The 15,804-nt window shown below is 44.1% G+C and overlaps 1 protein-coding gene across 1 annotated transcript in view; it reads right to left on the reverse strand.

Moving 5' to 3' along the window:
* Positions 1–5,497: 5,497 nt before the first annotated feature.
* acbd3 (acyl-Coenzyme A binding domain containing 3) overlaps positions 5,498–15,804 on the reverse strand; it is a 48,765-nt gene continuing 38,458 nt past the window's right edge. Inside the window, exons 6-8 of the mRNA XM_043687283.2 lie at positions 14,299–14,458; positions 10,740–11,024; positions 5,498–8,577 (exon numbers count right to left, since the gene is read on the reverse strand). Of these exons, the coding sequence (XP_043543218.2) occupies positions 8,366–8,577; positions 10,740–11,024; positions 14,299–14,458 (657 nt within the window). The 3' untranslated portion in view covers positions 5,498–8,365. The remainder of the gene's footprint in view (positions 8,578–10,739; positions 11,025–14,298; positions 14,459–15,804) is intronic.

Here is a 15,804-nt window from a genome sequence, read left to right on the forward strand (position 1 = left end):
GTCAAGTGAGTCAAATGGCAGCAAACTGAATATAATGTGGCAATATGAAATTGTCCAAGTTGAAAGGATTGGGCAGTATGGTTGCTCAGTGGTTAGCACCGTTACCTCACACGCCAGGGACCCAGATATGATTCTACCTTCAGGCAACTGTCCATGTGGGTTTCCTCCAGGTGCTCCGGTTTCCTTCTAGTCCAAGGATGTGCAGGTTAGGGTGGATTGGCTATGTAGATTGCCTAGACCATTCAGGAATGTGTAGGCTAGGTAGATTAGCCATGTAAATGCTGCGGTAATAGCAAATACTGTTTGGATGGTTGGTGTGGACACTATGGGCTGAATGGCCTGCTTCCACAATTGGGATTCTCTAAATATCATTTTGAGATAAACAGCAGAAAGCTGCAACATGGAGGTGCTGGGGGGGGGGGGGGGTACTTGTGCACAAAACACAGAGCTAGCACACTGATGCTGCAGGTAATCAGGAAGGCTAATGGAATGTTTTTAAAGCAGGTTGGAGGAGTGCAACTGTAGCAAGGATTGGACACTCTGGAGGCAGGAAACATACTTCCGCTGATGGGTGAACCAGAGGACACAGCTTAAAAATACGGGGTAGGCCATTTAGGACAGAGATGAGGAGAAACTTCTTCGCCCAGAGAGTGGTGGCTGTGTGGAATGCTCTGCCCCAGAGGGCAGTGGAGGCCCACTCTCTGGATTCATTTAAGAAAGAATTGGATAGAGCTCGCAAGGGTAGTAGAATCAAGGGTTATGGAGATAAGGCAGGAACAGGATACTGATTGAGGATGATCAGCCAGGATCATAATGAATGGTAGTACAGGCTTGAAGGGCAGAATGGCCTACTCCTGCACCTATTGTCTATTGCTGGTAAGACCACATCCAAAGTATTAAGAGCAGGTTTGGTCCCTTCATATAAAGGAAAGATACCATTTCATTGGAGGCAGTGCAGAGAAGGTTCACTAGGGTGATCCCTGGAGTGGGGAAACTGTCTTATGAGCAAAGACTAAACACTGGAGATTGGAAGAATGACAAAAAGAATAGTGTATGTTTCAAATGGCTTGGCAGGGTAAATGCTGGGAGAATAAAAATAGAGATGCGGGGGAATTTCTCCTGAGATGAGGAGGAAGAGTCCTTGTGGATATTTAAGGCTGAGATAGATTCTTGATTAGTTGAGGAATCAAGGGAAAGGGCAGGAAAGTGGTTTGAGGAATGTTGGATCAGCCATAACCCTATTGAGTGGTGGAACAGGCTCAAGGGGCTGAATAGCCTACCCAATTCTACTGCTTATGGTCCAATGGCTAGTGCCACTCTTACTGCATACTTCACCTCCAGAAAACCTCCCTCAGTATATTCTCCACTGGTTATTTTGCTGGTTCATACAGCCAAGTCTCCTGAGGCGGTTAAAAAAAAAAATCACAAAACCCAGAGAGGTGGGTTATAATTGATTGTGTAGGTCCTCTCCCGAGAACTAAAACGGGGAAACCAGTCCTTGTCAACCACAATGGATGTGTCTCCCAGATTTCCGGAGGCAATTCCGTTACGGAGAATCAGGGTTAAACAGGTGGGAGAGGAGTTTCTTCACATGGTCTGGGCTACCCAGAGAGATTCAGTCAGACCAAGGGTCAAACTTTACTGCTAGGCTGTTTGAGGTGGTTATGGATAGCTGAGGTATACAGCACTTTAAATCCAGTGCGTATCATCCCGAATCCCAGGGAGCTTTAGAAAGGTGACATCAGACCTGTCAGGATAAAGGTATCCCATTCGTATTGTTTGCCGTTAGAGATACTCCCTTCGAATTAATATTCAGGCATGAAGTGAGATCCTTTGAAATTAAAGAAAAATTGACAGGACCAAAGTCGAAGATCTCATAATTAGATTATGTATCGGAGCTGAGGGAGAGATTAAATAGAATTAGCTAAACAGCAGCTAAAGAGGGCGCAGTGTAGAATGAAGCGGGTGACAGATAAAAGCTCTGAGACTCTGATGTCTCAGACCTTTTATCCCAGGGGGACGACGTGTTCGTACTGTTACCAATGATAGGAGATCCCTTCAAAGCTAGGGTTAGTGGTCCCCATCAAATGGAGAACAAAATGGAGTCAGGTGAACTATTTAGTAAAGATGTCGGATAGGAAAAGAAAAGTAAGTCATGTGAACATGTTGAAACTGAATTATATCAGAGAGAAAGAACTGGAGAAACAGGTGTTAGTTACTACCCTGCAGAGTGAGGAAACAAATCCAGAGGATATGGATTTTGAGTTGCCTCAAAATAGATTTTAAAAAATGAAGAATCCTTGAAGAGTGGGATAGATAGATAGCTATTTGTCTCAGGATGGCACAAGTTCTCAGATCCAGCAAATCTCATTCCTCCGGATAAGTTAATAATAAACAGGAGCAGGATACGGTATTTGGCTCACAGACGTAGCACTGCCAGATTGTGGTCTTCACTTCCACTTTCCTACCTGCCCACCATGACCCTGAGACTCCTTAGCCCATTAAAACTTTAACTCAGCTTTGAATATATTCAATGTCCCAACCGTCACTGCTCTTTGGGAAGGGGAATTTCAAGTCTATCAAGCTGATGAGGGAAAGACATTCCTCATCCTCCCTTCAAATGGGATAGTTTTGAAATTGTGCCTCTTAACTCTAGTTGCCCGTGGACTGGAAACATTCTCTCAGCATCTACCCTGCCAAATCCCCTCAGAATTGTACATCTTTAAACAGGTTCACCCTTCATTCTTCTGAACTTCCATGAATACAGGTCCCATTCTGCTTAACTTTTCCTCATCAGGTAAGCCCCTCAGCACAGGTCAGGAAATCCTCTCTGAACAGCTTCCAAGGCAAGCAAATCCCTCCTTAAATAAGTGCATCAAACCTAAACTAAGCAGTATTCCAGCTGTGGTCTCACTAATGCCCTGTACAGCTGAAGCAAGGATAACTTTTCTCAATCCTTGATCTTACAATAAACATTCTGTTTTTCCTTCTAATTATTCATTGGAGCTGCTGGCTAATGTTTATGTCTCATGTACAATAGCCAGGTCCCTCTATAGTACAACATCAATGGCCAATGTTTATCACTGACTAGAAACTGAACTTGGACCATGCAACACCTTGGCTACAAGAGAAGGTCAGAGGCTCGGAATACTGCAGCATGTACCTTGCCTCCTGACTCTGCAGAGCCTGCCACCATCTGCAAAGCCACAAGTCAGGGAGTGTGATAGAATATCCCCCACTTGCCTGGATGGGTGCAGCTCCAACAAGCAGCTAACACCATCCAGGACAAAGCGATCTATTTGATGAGCACCCATCAACATCTTAAAGTTTCACCTCCCCACCCCAACTACTGAGACAAGGACAGCAGTACGTAGCAGTTCACTAAGTCTCCTTTGACAGACACTTCCAAACCTCTACCACCTAGGACAAAGGCAGTAGAGCACCTCAAAACTAGCCCCCCCACCCACCCCCCAAAGTAGACTACCTGACTTGAAACATCACTGTTCCTTAACTGTCATCAGGTCAAATGTTGGAATTCCCTCCCTAACAGGACAGTGGGTGCATCCATTCCACAAAGACTGCAATTGACTCATCAGGAGCTATCTCCACGACAGCAATTACTGTGTAACAGCCATACTCTCACCCAGCAGCCACATCTTTTTAAATCTACAGTCTTTCATTAAATACTCTTGCTTTATTATTCTACAAAAGTAGACAAACTCACTTTCCTGCTTTAGACCCAATCTGCCATTTTTTTTGCCCACTTACACATCTCTTTAAAGACTGCATCCTTCTTGAAAATTGCTTTTCACCACACCTTGGATTGCCAGAAATTTGGCAACAACATATTCAGTCTCATTACCCAAGTCATTAATGTAGTCCGTCAAGACAGAATAAGCCAGAGCCGTCATCACAAATGTCACGCAATAAGAAGCCAATGTGATAGACCCTGAGCCCCCTCAGTCCAGGTCGACAGGGTGATCCATCATCACCTATTCACAAAGGCCTGGCCAGTGTCACATATTCAAACAATTTCAAAAACCCAAGATGCACTACACTCATTCAATCAACTAGCTATGGAGGGAAAAAGTGAGGTCTGCAGATGCTGGAGATCAGAGCTGAAAATGTGTTGCTGGAAAAGTGCAGGTCAGGCAGCATCCAAAGAACAGGAGAATCGACGTTTCGGGCATGAGCCCTTCTTCAGGAAGGAGTAGCAGTTATGGAGGGAGTACAACAAAGATTTACCCGGCTGCTTCCTGAGACGACAGGACTGGTGTAGGACACTGATTCGGTTAGGACTATATTCACTGGAGCTTAGAAGAACAAAGATCTCATAGGAATAGACACAGTAAACATGAAGGATGCTCCCATTGATCTTCAATTACTGTCAAAAGAAACTGGGTAGACCTTTTAGGACAACCCAGAGTGTGGCAAATCTGTGGAACTTTCCACCAAAGGAAGTGGTTCGAGCAGAGTAGCTTTTATTTGTCATTTCTACCATACACAACCGATACAGTGAAAAGGGGACAGTGTTCCTCCGGGATCAACTGTGTTAAATGGACAGCACAAATTACACAGCATAAAGTGCAAACCACTGTGCAATAGAAGAATGATAAGACATTTTTCCAGCAGCAATTCAAAGCTGTGCAAAGAATTTCAGATGGGCAAGAGTCCGATCGGACTGTGTGAAGGAGCCTGATGGCTTGGGGGAAGGAACTGTTGCACAGTCTGGTCGTGAGAGAATAGATTCTCTGGTATCTTCTGCCAGACGGCAGGAGGAAGAAGGGTTTGAGCGAGGGGTGTGTGGGGTATTCCACAATGCTCTTAGCCTTTTGGATGCAGCATGCGTCATAGAGATGTACAGCACGGAAACAGACCCTTCAGTCCAACCCGTCCATGCCAACCAGATATCCCAACCCAATCTAGTCCCACCTGCCAGCACCCGGCCCATATCCCTCCAAACCCTTCCTATTCATATACCCATCCAAATGCCTCTGAAATGTTGCAGCCTCCATCACTTCCTCTGGCAGCTCATTCCATAAATGTACCACCCTCTGCGTGAAAAAGTTGCCCCTTAGGTCTCTTTAATACCTTTCCCCTCTCACCCTAAACCTATGCCCTCTAGTTCTGGACACTTCTGCCCCAGGGAAAAACACTGTCTATTTATCCTATCCATGCCCCTCATGATTTTGTAAACCTCTATAAGGTCGCCCCTCAGCCTCCAATGCTCCAGCTCTTACCTGATCTCAGCATAGTGCTCAAAAGCTCCTACGTTGCAGAATAATCTTGACCATGCAGCCCGCGGTCCAAGGTGACAGCCCACGAGACAGGAGTGAAAGTGAATTTGACAGATACAGCAGGATCCATGAGCAAACCCAACCTGATAACATTTCCCAGGCTCACCATATGTTCTAACACCGATCCTGGTAGCCATCCAGAACAGAGAAAAATCGATGCAGTGGTGATGCGCCTAACCTCAAGCCAATGACAAAACCCACAAAAGAAAAGCATTTTATTTACTAAGAAAGGGAAGGAAAGTAAAAAGTACAGATAAACATATGTTTAATAGAGATTAAATAGATTATTGAAAGAAACTGTTTCCAAAATTGCACTGGTCATTAAAAAAAGCCACAGCAATAAAATCTTTCCAAGTTTAATATTCTGGGAAACTTCTGTCAGACTAACAGCTCAGAACATCAGGCCACATTTCCAACAACATACCCTGCTCAATGAGTGTCCATTACATTTCGGTTTCACTGAAAATCAGACTAATTCAAACCATATATAAAACAGTTGGTGGTGCCTGTAATTAGGAAAACAGCAGTAAATACAATCCACAAAAAGGAAATGGTGGGGGGGGGGGGGGGGGGGGGAGAAGCATTATATACAAGTGTTAATGAAACAATTATTTATATAAGAGGGTGAGAGAGAGGGAAAACAAAACAAAAGCCCTTGCAGAAACAACTGCCATCTCAGAACTGTACAGGTCGCAGCTATACCGGTACAACACAATCGCACCATGAGAAATGAAAGAAGTGATTTCAAAAGGAAATCTGAAACTATTCTTAATTAAGATGCTTTGGTGACAACAAGGTCCTCCAGGTACAAGCTGCAACCCCTGATCAGCTGAATAAAACAGGGATGCTAGTATGTTAAATTATATATCGGAAAGTCTACACTTCGACTGGGCCTCCCTATCTAACTTCCACGAGTCGATGCAAACTTTTTACATTTCAGAAAAAAAGTGCACAGGCTGCAATCTTCTGCCTTAGAACCCAAAACTTGCATTCAATTTGCCAATCTCAGGAATTTAGAAGCTCACCATCTCCTCAGGGAGAATACCATGGGAGATCCATCAAGTTTATAAGCATTTCTTATCAATATAATGTGTAACCCTCATTATACCCAGAGATAAACAGCTTTGTTGAAAAATAAAAATAGCAAAAGGCAAATCCTTATAGAAAGGAGAGAAAGCAAGAGCCTTCCTGTGTCACAAGGACTGAAACTGCCAGACACTATACTATTTCCTTCATGTCAATGAGGGCAATGGATGGAAGCCTGCTCACTATTTCTGTTCTACTGGTTTTAACCCTTCCTCTCAACACAACAATTAATTGTTGGGTGCTCTCTCTCTCTCTCTGAATGAGCACAACCACACATAACTGATGAAGGTTGTAAGAAGGAACTGTGGACTAGATACTCTGTGCCAGGAGGGGTTTGGTCAACAATTGGTTAAAGCAAAAGCCAGGTCAAACTGCTCAAGTTCCTGTGCAATGGCCAGCCCACGCTCAAGCAACTCACTTGTTAAACTGGATTCAAGTCTCCACCTCAAGTCAATGAGGCCAGACTGATGGGATGCAGCACGATTGTGCCTTGATTCTTTACCAGCTGCTTAACGTCATGACAAACTGGTGTACATGAATAAAAACCCTTACCTGCACAGTCTAGACAGACTGGCAGCAGAATAATGAAGCACAGAGGACATCACAGGAAAGCTCACCCTGCTCTCACCTAACAAACCAGCAGCTGGGAATCACTGGGCAGTGAGGAGGACGTCAAAGACCTCTGAGCTCAGCTCCAAACACTGAGGGAAACAGCTTCCCCATTACTGTGGCCAAGATCAAGTAACTTAGTACAGCAGAAAATGCAGCTGCTCAGTGTCATAACTGAAACTTAGTACAGCAGAAAATGCAGCTGCTCAGTGTCATAACTGACTACCACGTGGCATGGAATGGATTTTGGTCAGGGATACGATTTAAAAAGGGATGTTTCCCAAACTGTGAAGTCAATTTTCAAACAAAAAAAAAACCCCAGCCAAACATGGCTACGTATAGCCACAGTATCCCACCAGTCTGCCATTGGCCATTATCTTCTCTCCTCTAGAACGAGGCATTCGCTGAAGAGCTCAGGTAAATGGCTCTGGGGTCTCAAGAGGCACTTTCAATGTAGGGAGGAAGTCTCCAAGGAAACCCAGCTCGTTAACACTGAGGAAAGGCTGCTGTACAGAGTAACCCTAAGAGGCCCCAGGTATTCCGCCTACTGAGTGGGACAACACGTTATCTGGACTGAACAGGATAGACCAAGGAGGTAAACTAAGACAATGTTTTCAACCAAGGGGGACTTCAAATCCTGAGTGCATCAAAGCTTTTCCATATAATTGAAACTAAAAACTAAAAAAAAAATTAAAGGTTGGATGACTGGAGTCACAAGTCCCACCTCTGTTTAGGCAGAATGAACAGAGGGCCAAGTATTGTCTGAGAAACAAGCTGACTGATGAGATGCTTTGGGCACAAGGGCAGTCATGCACAAACCATTAACTCACCTTTCCCTACTCAATCGCAGATTTTCACACCATGCAACTTGCAGCCTGACCACATCTCGTGGTAAACGCCAGCCCCAGTTCTAGTGACGAGCGATTCATTTTACGAAGCAAACCCAACTGAGACTTCTGAACACCAGGGTTCAGCAAAACAGGCAAAGCTGCTTTTACATTTCCTGGGGATAACTACACAGAGGGATTTATAGGGGCAAACCGACAAGGTGATTTCTATGCATCCAGCCAAGCATTTCTTAAACTACCCTCTGTTTTTAGACTTTATAGACTACAAAGGCTTGCATTAACCACTCCTCATGATGCAACACACAAATGGTTATCAGTGCCAGCAACAATTGAATATAGCAATGACTCTGAAGGCGGCTAATGAAACCAATTCCTGGCAGTGAGTTTCATTACTGCAGTAGAAGATCCTTCACCCAATTTATTATATAGAACGATTTAGATAATTATTTCAATGCACAATGTGCAAATTGAAGTTTACAAAATAAAACAAAAAGAAGCAGGAGCCAAGCGTGGGCTAGCTTGGTTTTATCTGGTGTAATAAACTCTGTAATAAACAGATTTTGACCTCCAGAGTGAATAGGAATTGTCGAATTTCAGGAGGTAGACCCCTCTGCCTGGGTACTGATGGGACCCAGCATACACCTCCTCATGGCAATCCCGTCTGTAGACCGGTACCACCTCATCTACCTGAACTTTGCTGGCCTCCTTCTTGATCTTCTCCACTTCATTGGGACTATCTGCAAGAAACAATGCAAGACAGCGTCAAAATTTACAAATACATCCTTTTTTATATATCAAGAAAGAGTCAAGATTTGTGTCCGAAGATGCTAACTTTTGCTATTTGGGGAAATGAGTGGGATCTCCCTGCTCCCATAATAGAGGCAGAGTCAGTCATTTCATGTGCTGGGTTCTACAGTACAATAGTTGGGGATTGGGGCATGGATGAAAAAAAAAATCTTGCGCATTTTGCCTATGGTCTATTGCACCCACTTCCTCTCCCAGTGTCATGTCTCCCAAAAGCGGAAATGGCAGCCCATATTCAAAAGAAAAATCTCAGTACCACTTCAGACAATTTCATGTTATCCCAAAGGGCTTAAGAAGCAATGAACAGTTTCAAAATGTTGTCGCTGTTCTAACAATGGAAATCTGGCCATTATTTTGTCCACAGCAAGCTCCCACTACGATAACGACTTGAATATCCGTTTTTAGGAGTTCGTGGAGGCATTAAATATTGGCTAGGACTCTGGCATAATTCCCCTCTCTTCTTCAAAAATAGTGCCAGGAGATATTTTAGTTTCATCTGAGGGGACAGAAATGCTCTTTGTTTTAATATCTCACCTGAAAGTACTGCACCAGAGTGCCAGCTGACATTGTAAGCTCAGTTTTCTGGGACATAACTTCTGACTTTGGGATAAAATAGCTCAATGGTTCTAGCTAGAAGAGCAATGCAGAAGCTTGGATTAACAAGCCTCAGTCGAGTTCAAAAGCCAACACAGCGACTAGATTGTTTATGTCCAGTAATAAATGTTGGTTTCACAGTGACACCCACATCATGAAGGAGTAAGAAAACAAAACGCCAAAGTCAGTACCCGCTGAGCTCCTGCTGCTATGTAACTAGGAGTAGCGAACAAACTTCCAGACAATGCTTGTTAATGCAGCCTGCAAGAAAATTTCCATTCAACACTGTACTTAAAGTGAGGCAGCAGCTTAGCTTCAATATAACTGAGTTCAGAGTTCTATTCAGTTATATTGGGATAAGATGCTCTGCAGTTCTATTGTCTGAGTATGAATGATAGGTGCAGGACCATTCAGATCGGGTCTCCTCTGAACTATTTTCGTCTGTCGTTTGCCTGTATTGTCTGAATTTCTTTCACACTGAACATTTAGTATTCCAGTCCTGTCGTTCATCGGCCCAGGCAGTAAATACTAAGCAGAAGTTGCAACTAAACCGTTCTGATATTCACTCTGGACCTGAAGATTTTTGACTCAGGGCCACACAATCACTGCTGAAATTCCAGTGCACTATTAGGGATGTAACACACTAGCAAGGATGCCTCATCTCGGGTGGAATGTTAAATACAGGCCCCACCCATTTGTACAGGCCACCACTAAAGAGCAGTCTGTCTCTAGCTGACCTTGTTCTTACAGCCAACAACGAAGGAAGACCAACATGTCAGTGAGACTGATTGTCACACAACTCCCCCACTCCCACATGGTCATACAATCACTGCATTTCAAAATTATTTCACAAAGTACTACTGGATATTCCTGCCAAGCCTAATAGGATGCAACCTCTCAATGCACTTGGGTCTCAGTTTGAGGCGCAGCTTGCTAATATAGGGCCGTGGAGGTTTATGGTAAGTTAGATGGCAGTGCCATGACAGATTGGCATCTTCCTGCACCATGTCTCCAATGCAGTAGGGTTCAGTCAGTTGGTGGATGCAGTGCAGTATCAAACGGAGCCGTGCAAACAAGGCAAGAGCAGCCTTGTAGTCTATGTGCAGGCACTTTGTACAACAGCTCGCCTGAACAACGTGCACAATGTGACAATTCCTCAGGATGCAGGAAGGTCCCTGGGTGGAGCGAACCGGTCAGCCTGACTGGATGCTGTAATCAGTCTCAGTGTCCCTGGGCTAGGAAGATAGGAGACAACAGACACCAGAAAATAGTGGGACTTCTCACTCCTGAGGAGGGTACCCAATGACCCCAGGAATTCATTTGCACCTCATTTGAGCATCGTAACAACTTGAACGTAGGAACGCCTGAAATGAGGAACACAACACAACTTCCATGTTCGGTGAAAGTACCGAAAGAAATAACAAGCAGCTAAACATTCCCTTGATTCCTCACAGCCTCCCCTGCCCTTCCCCCAACAAAGCAGAGGTTGTGATTACAATACCTTCATCGTCGTCGTCATCATCACTGGACTCACTGACATGCACGCTCACTGTGGTATTGGGAGAATCTGTCCATTCGAAGCAGACACCAAAGCCTATGTCATAATTGTCTGTAGCAAATTCCCAGAAGAGGTAAGAGCCCTCTTCGTGAGTAGGCACCCGCACGGTAACCACCTCCCCCCTGCCCACCGTGATGACAGAGTCCGCATCCTGCCGGATCTTCTCCTTGAAGTCTTTGATTTGTGGTCGGGTCCACATGGAGGGAGCTGCTATGACTGGAGCTGTGTCTGCAGGAAGACAGAAACAAGAACTGAATTGCTAAGTCAAAAGAAAAACTCGACAGAGAAGGGGCGGCTAACTGACACCAGAATCAGATCTCCAACTCTGGCCTTTTGTGTTCTCCCAATATTAACTGCTCCAGCTCTGGGTCTAAAGTTCTGGGTATCCTCCTCTCCTCAAGTCTTCAAAGCCTACCACTCTGACCAAGTTTACCAGTCACTTGTTCCAGAAACTAATTGGTTCAGTGCTAATTATGTGGATAACTGAGAAGCACATGGGACGTTCGACTGTTGCAATGGTGCGAAACAAGTGGAAGTTATTTCGTTACCTTCTATATAACAAGATTTTCTCTCCATTTTAAACATGTATGGACATGTCACTTGCCAGCTTTGAACAGACAAACTGCCCATACCATCCCAGCCACTCAAGTCTGGGGATGGACAAACCAGTGCAAGGTGAGAAAACAATGAAGTGGAAAGAAAATTCATGTCAACATTCCCAAAGAGGCAATTATTGTCTTAGCAACCAGTTTAGCAAGTTTGGTTGCAATGAGTGCTGTTGGACTAAGAACCAGGCTGCGGTTCAAGCAGAGGCCACAACATTTTGGGCAATCAATGAATAAATTTTTAAAACAGACAGCAAGAGTCAGAGAGAGAAAACAAGGGTCTGTTTTAGATCACTTGTGCAAAGTACTGACTCACGACACAATGAGCTGCATGTTCTCCTGGTGCTGTTAAACCTGTTAGAAGCAGTCTGCAATAGAGGCAGAGTGACAGGAGGCAGGTTCAATATCTGGCTGTGTTGAGAAAGCTCATTTTCACTGGGTGGTACCAAGGGTGTCATTTGAGGCGGGTGGAGGGATATTTGGATACACTCATGCAGAGAGTAGTTTGGGGAGGGTGTTCATTTCCCATACTCATGGAAATCACCATGGAGGCCCCATCGCCTTATCCTCAAGCCCCATCGGAGGTGCAATCCCCCTCAGGTTAAACTCTCATCTGTTGTCTCTCTCTTTCTAATCGGGGGCAGCCTATGGCTACTTTACACTTCCATGTCACTCCTTCCACACTACCTCATCTTCCTTGGCCTTTTACAGACAACCTGGAAGCTTTTCTTCAACTCCCACATCCCTTTCTGCAACCTCTACGCAAAGAGATCTTTCTTTGCATACAAAGAGCTACACAAACACAACTCGCTGTAGCTATTCATTCTCAGATGCACTAATGCAATTATATCTGAAATGGTTATGTGATCACTGCAAAAGTCAGTTTTAAATTCAGATCCAGTTGTTAATTGAATCTAAAATACAGAGAATCGGAATGAAAGTATTTGTGATGTTCTACATGACCCTGTATGGAAGTAATTGACTCTAGAGACAAACAGCTCCAAACCAAGATGATGCAAATGACCATTTCAGGCCCAGTAACATCAAAAAGCAAATGTTTAAGATTTCCACTGAGTATATCTGATGTGTTGCTGGAAAAGTGCAGTAGGTCAGGCAGCATCCAAGGAGCAGGAGAATCAACGTTTCGGGCATAAGCCCAAAACATCAATTCTCCTGCTCCTTGGATGCTGCCTGACCTGCTGCGCTTTTCCAGCAACAGATTTTTCAGCTCTGATCTCCAGCAGCTGCAGTCCTCACTTTCTTCTGAGTATATCTGATGCCAACAATTTGTAAGCTGCATGCACAACCCTAAATGTATCACACAGGTTGGCCCATGTGCAATGGCAAGCATGCTGGGAATTCAAATAAACAGGTTGTGCAAATAGAAACACATTAATTGGATGCTGTTTAGTACTTTCCCTTTCTGCACTTAGCAACCCTTGATGTTCTAATTCTAAGCATGTATGGGTGAAGAACAAATCCCAGCCTGTGCATGTGGGAGCAGGAGTAGGCCATTAACCATTCAGGCCTGTTTTGCCACTCAAAGATATCATGGCTGATCTGTGGCCTAACTCCCTAGACCTGTCTTTGGCCATATCCCTTAATACTTGAACAAAAATGCAGATTTAAAACTAACATCTGGTCCAGCATCCACTGAGTGTTGCAAACACCTACCACCTTGTGTGTCGAAGTGCTTCCCAAAACCTCCCCTGAACAGTCTGGCCCTAATTCTCAGACTGTGCCTCCTAAATCTAGGATCCCGAACCAGTGGCAATAATTTACCTACCCTGTCTTTTCCTGTTAATTTCTTTAAAGACTTTAATCAGATCATGTGCGGAACCAGAAAATAGCATTCCACCTTGTTTGTGTTGTGACAGTTGTGTCTGATGCATTCCGCTTCATGACAATCCCACCTGGACGCTGGCAAACCATTTGTGACTGGGGCAAGGAATAAGCTTGAGACCATAAGACATAGGAGCAGGAACAGGCCATTCGGCCCGTGAAGTCTGCCCTAACACTCAACGAGGTCATGGCTGATCTGATAATCTTCCATTCGTCTTTCCTGCCCTTTCCCCATCACCCTCGATTCCCTTATTGATTAAAAATCTGTCTCTCTCAGCCTTGAATACACTTAACAACCCAGCCCAGATAGCCCTCTGTAGTAAAGAGTCCCACAGATCCACCACTGTCTGGGAGAAGAAATTCCTCATCTATCTTCAATGGATGATCCCCTTATGGGGTGGTGAGTCTTTGGAATATTAAGTCTGGGCCTGAGTCATTGGTCCAGCAACATCATGACCCCCTTTGCCCCAGCCACCAGACTGTTACAGATCACCAACTTCCCTGATGAGAATTTTAACTCTCTTAAGCCAACATTATGCTTTTACTTTCTAACCCCCTTTTTTTTTAAAGCAGCCTTTATCTGCATGCTCAAACTCAACACCCTTCTTTCTGGAATGAAAGCTCCAATAATACCTAGTATGTGAACTGGAACTTGGCAAATATAGAGAAGGGCTGCTTTTATCGGAAATCCACATTCTTGTCGTCCTCTACACAATATCACGTAAGCTTACTTTTAAAGACATCTTCCAGATATTGGCTGGTATCCTGAAGGGTTGGAGGAGAGGGAAACGTAGGTCACTGAACTTGGGGCAACTTCTGGTACTTTGGTGAATAGTGCACTGGATCTATAACCATCACCTTATTAAGCAAGCAGGGCCTCACAGCAGATACCTTTGGCAATGTAGTCATACTTTGGTACTGCACAGTTCCAACATAACTATGTGATCAAGGAATGTGGACTGAACGTAAAAGCAAATCCCAGTCTTTAGGGGACATTTGTTGGGGAGGTAGAGGTGGAAAAGAACACAGGCTGGTTAATAAACCCAGATTTCTACCTTTTGGTCCATTTTCCAATATTTCTTCTGAAGATTCTGGCTCTGGCTTTTCTTCTGAAAGGTCTGTATGTGAAGTTGTCTGTCCATTCACGGTCGGTACCTCTCCTACCCCTATGTGGGTTGTTGATACTATCGGCTCCTGCTGCTTCTGTAGCGTTGCCTGTAGGAACCAGAGATACCCAAACACAATATAAGCTTAGGTACAAATATCTGTTGTACAGATCCTACAACATAACAGATGCATATTAAGATTCTTGTTGGGAGTCGCTTTCATTAGTCAACAGTAGAACAGCATTTTTTTGCACCCATTATACTAAAAGTTACACTGAGGTGTGGCTGCTAAGACAAGAGATATCCTTTGGTGTGCTGCTCACATGGAAACTGTTCACACAAGCTTTTGCAATCTGTTTAGCTTGTGTATTTAGTAGCACAGTTGTGACATACAGCAACAAAAGTACTGGGGTTGTGTATAGGTGGTGACAGCACATGATGAGAAGTATATGGGCTGCACTGACAGAGATACCAAAGACAAGGATCACACAGATTGTGAACATTGTTACTATCTGGTGAAGTATAATGTGACAACTGCATTCAGTTTTGGTTACTAATAGGAAATGAGAGTACTTGAGGGGGTACAGAGAAGATCTGAAAGAATTATTGCTGTGAGGAGGGATTTTAGGTTTAGTTTGGACAAGTGGGGCTGTTCTCCTTTGCAGCAGAAGAAATGGAGGGGGGATTTGACAGAGGGACGCAAGGCTATGATTCCCTCAGAGGGTTCTAAGTCCATGGAACGCTTTGCCGAAAAGTGTCTTGTGTATATTTAAGGCTGAGACAGGCATGGGAATCAATGATTACGGGGAAATCCCAGCAAAGTGGACAGGAGGAATGTCGGGATCAGCCATGATCCTAGTGAATGGTGGAGCAAGCTTGAGGGGCTGAACTAAATACTCCTGTTCCTATTTCTTGTGGTCTATGATAGAATTAAGGTGAACAAAGAAAATTTGCTCCCATTTGTTGATGGTACAAGAACTAGACGACACAAATTTAAGATCCTGGGCAGAAAATGTGGGCTTGGAAGGGAAAGTGATGAAGAACTGTTTTACTCTAAGAGAATCATAACCTTGTGTCCCTCTGTCAAATCCCCCCTCCATTCCTTTTGCTACAAAGCAGAACAACCTTGCTTCTCCAAACTAAACTTGTACATAAAATCCCACCTCCCTGTTTTTACTCAGTGAGTAGTGATGACTGGAGCCTATTACCCATACGGGTGGTGGGAGTGGGGCTGGCCAATGATTTCAAAAGGAAATTGGACAGGCACTGGAGGGGAAAAAATCTGCAGAACCATAGGGCAATTTTAGGAGATGGAACGGATATTTATAATTTTTAAAAATTTGCAAACTCACTAAGACACTGTTTTGCATGTCTTCTCCTTTTTCTCACTTCAGAAAAAAATGTACTTTCTGGTCAAAGACAGGGCCAGAGATAATAGCCAAGGAGAATTTAGAC

Source organism: Chiloscyllium plagiosum, unplaced genomic scaffold, assembly GCF_037043375.1.
Source record: "Chiloscyllium plagiosum isolate Xiang-an unplaced genomic scaffold, Cpla_swu_hap1 HiC_scaffold_3, whole genome shotgun sequence".
In the NCBI taxonomy this organism is placed as follows: domain Eukaryota; kingdom Metazoa; phylum Chordata; class Chondrichthyes; order Orectolobiformes; family Hemiscylliidae; genus Chiloscyllium; species Chiloscyllium plagiosum.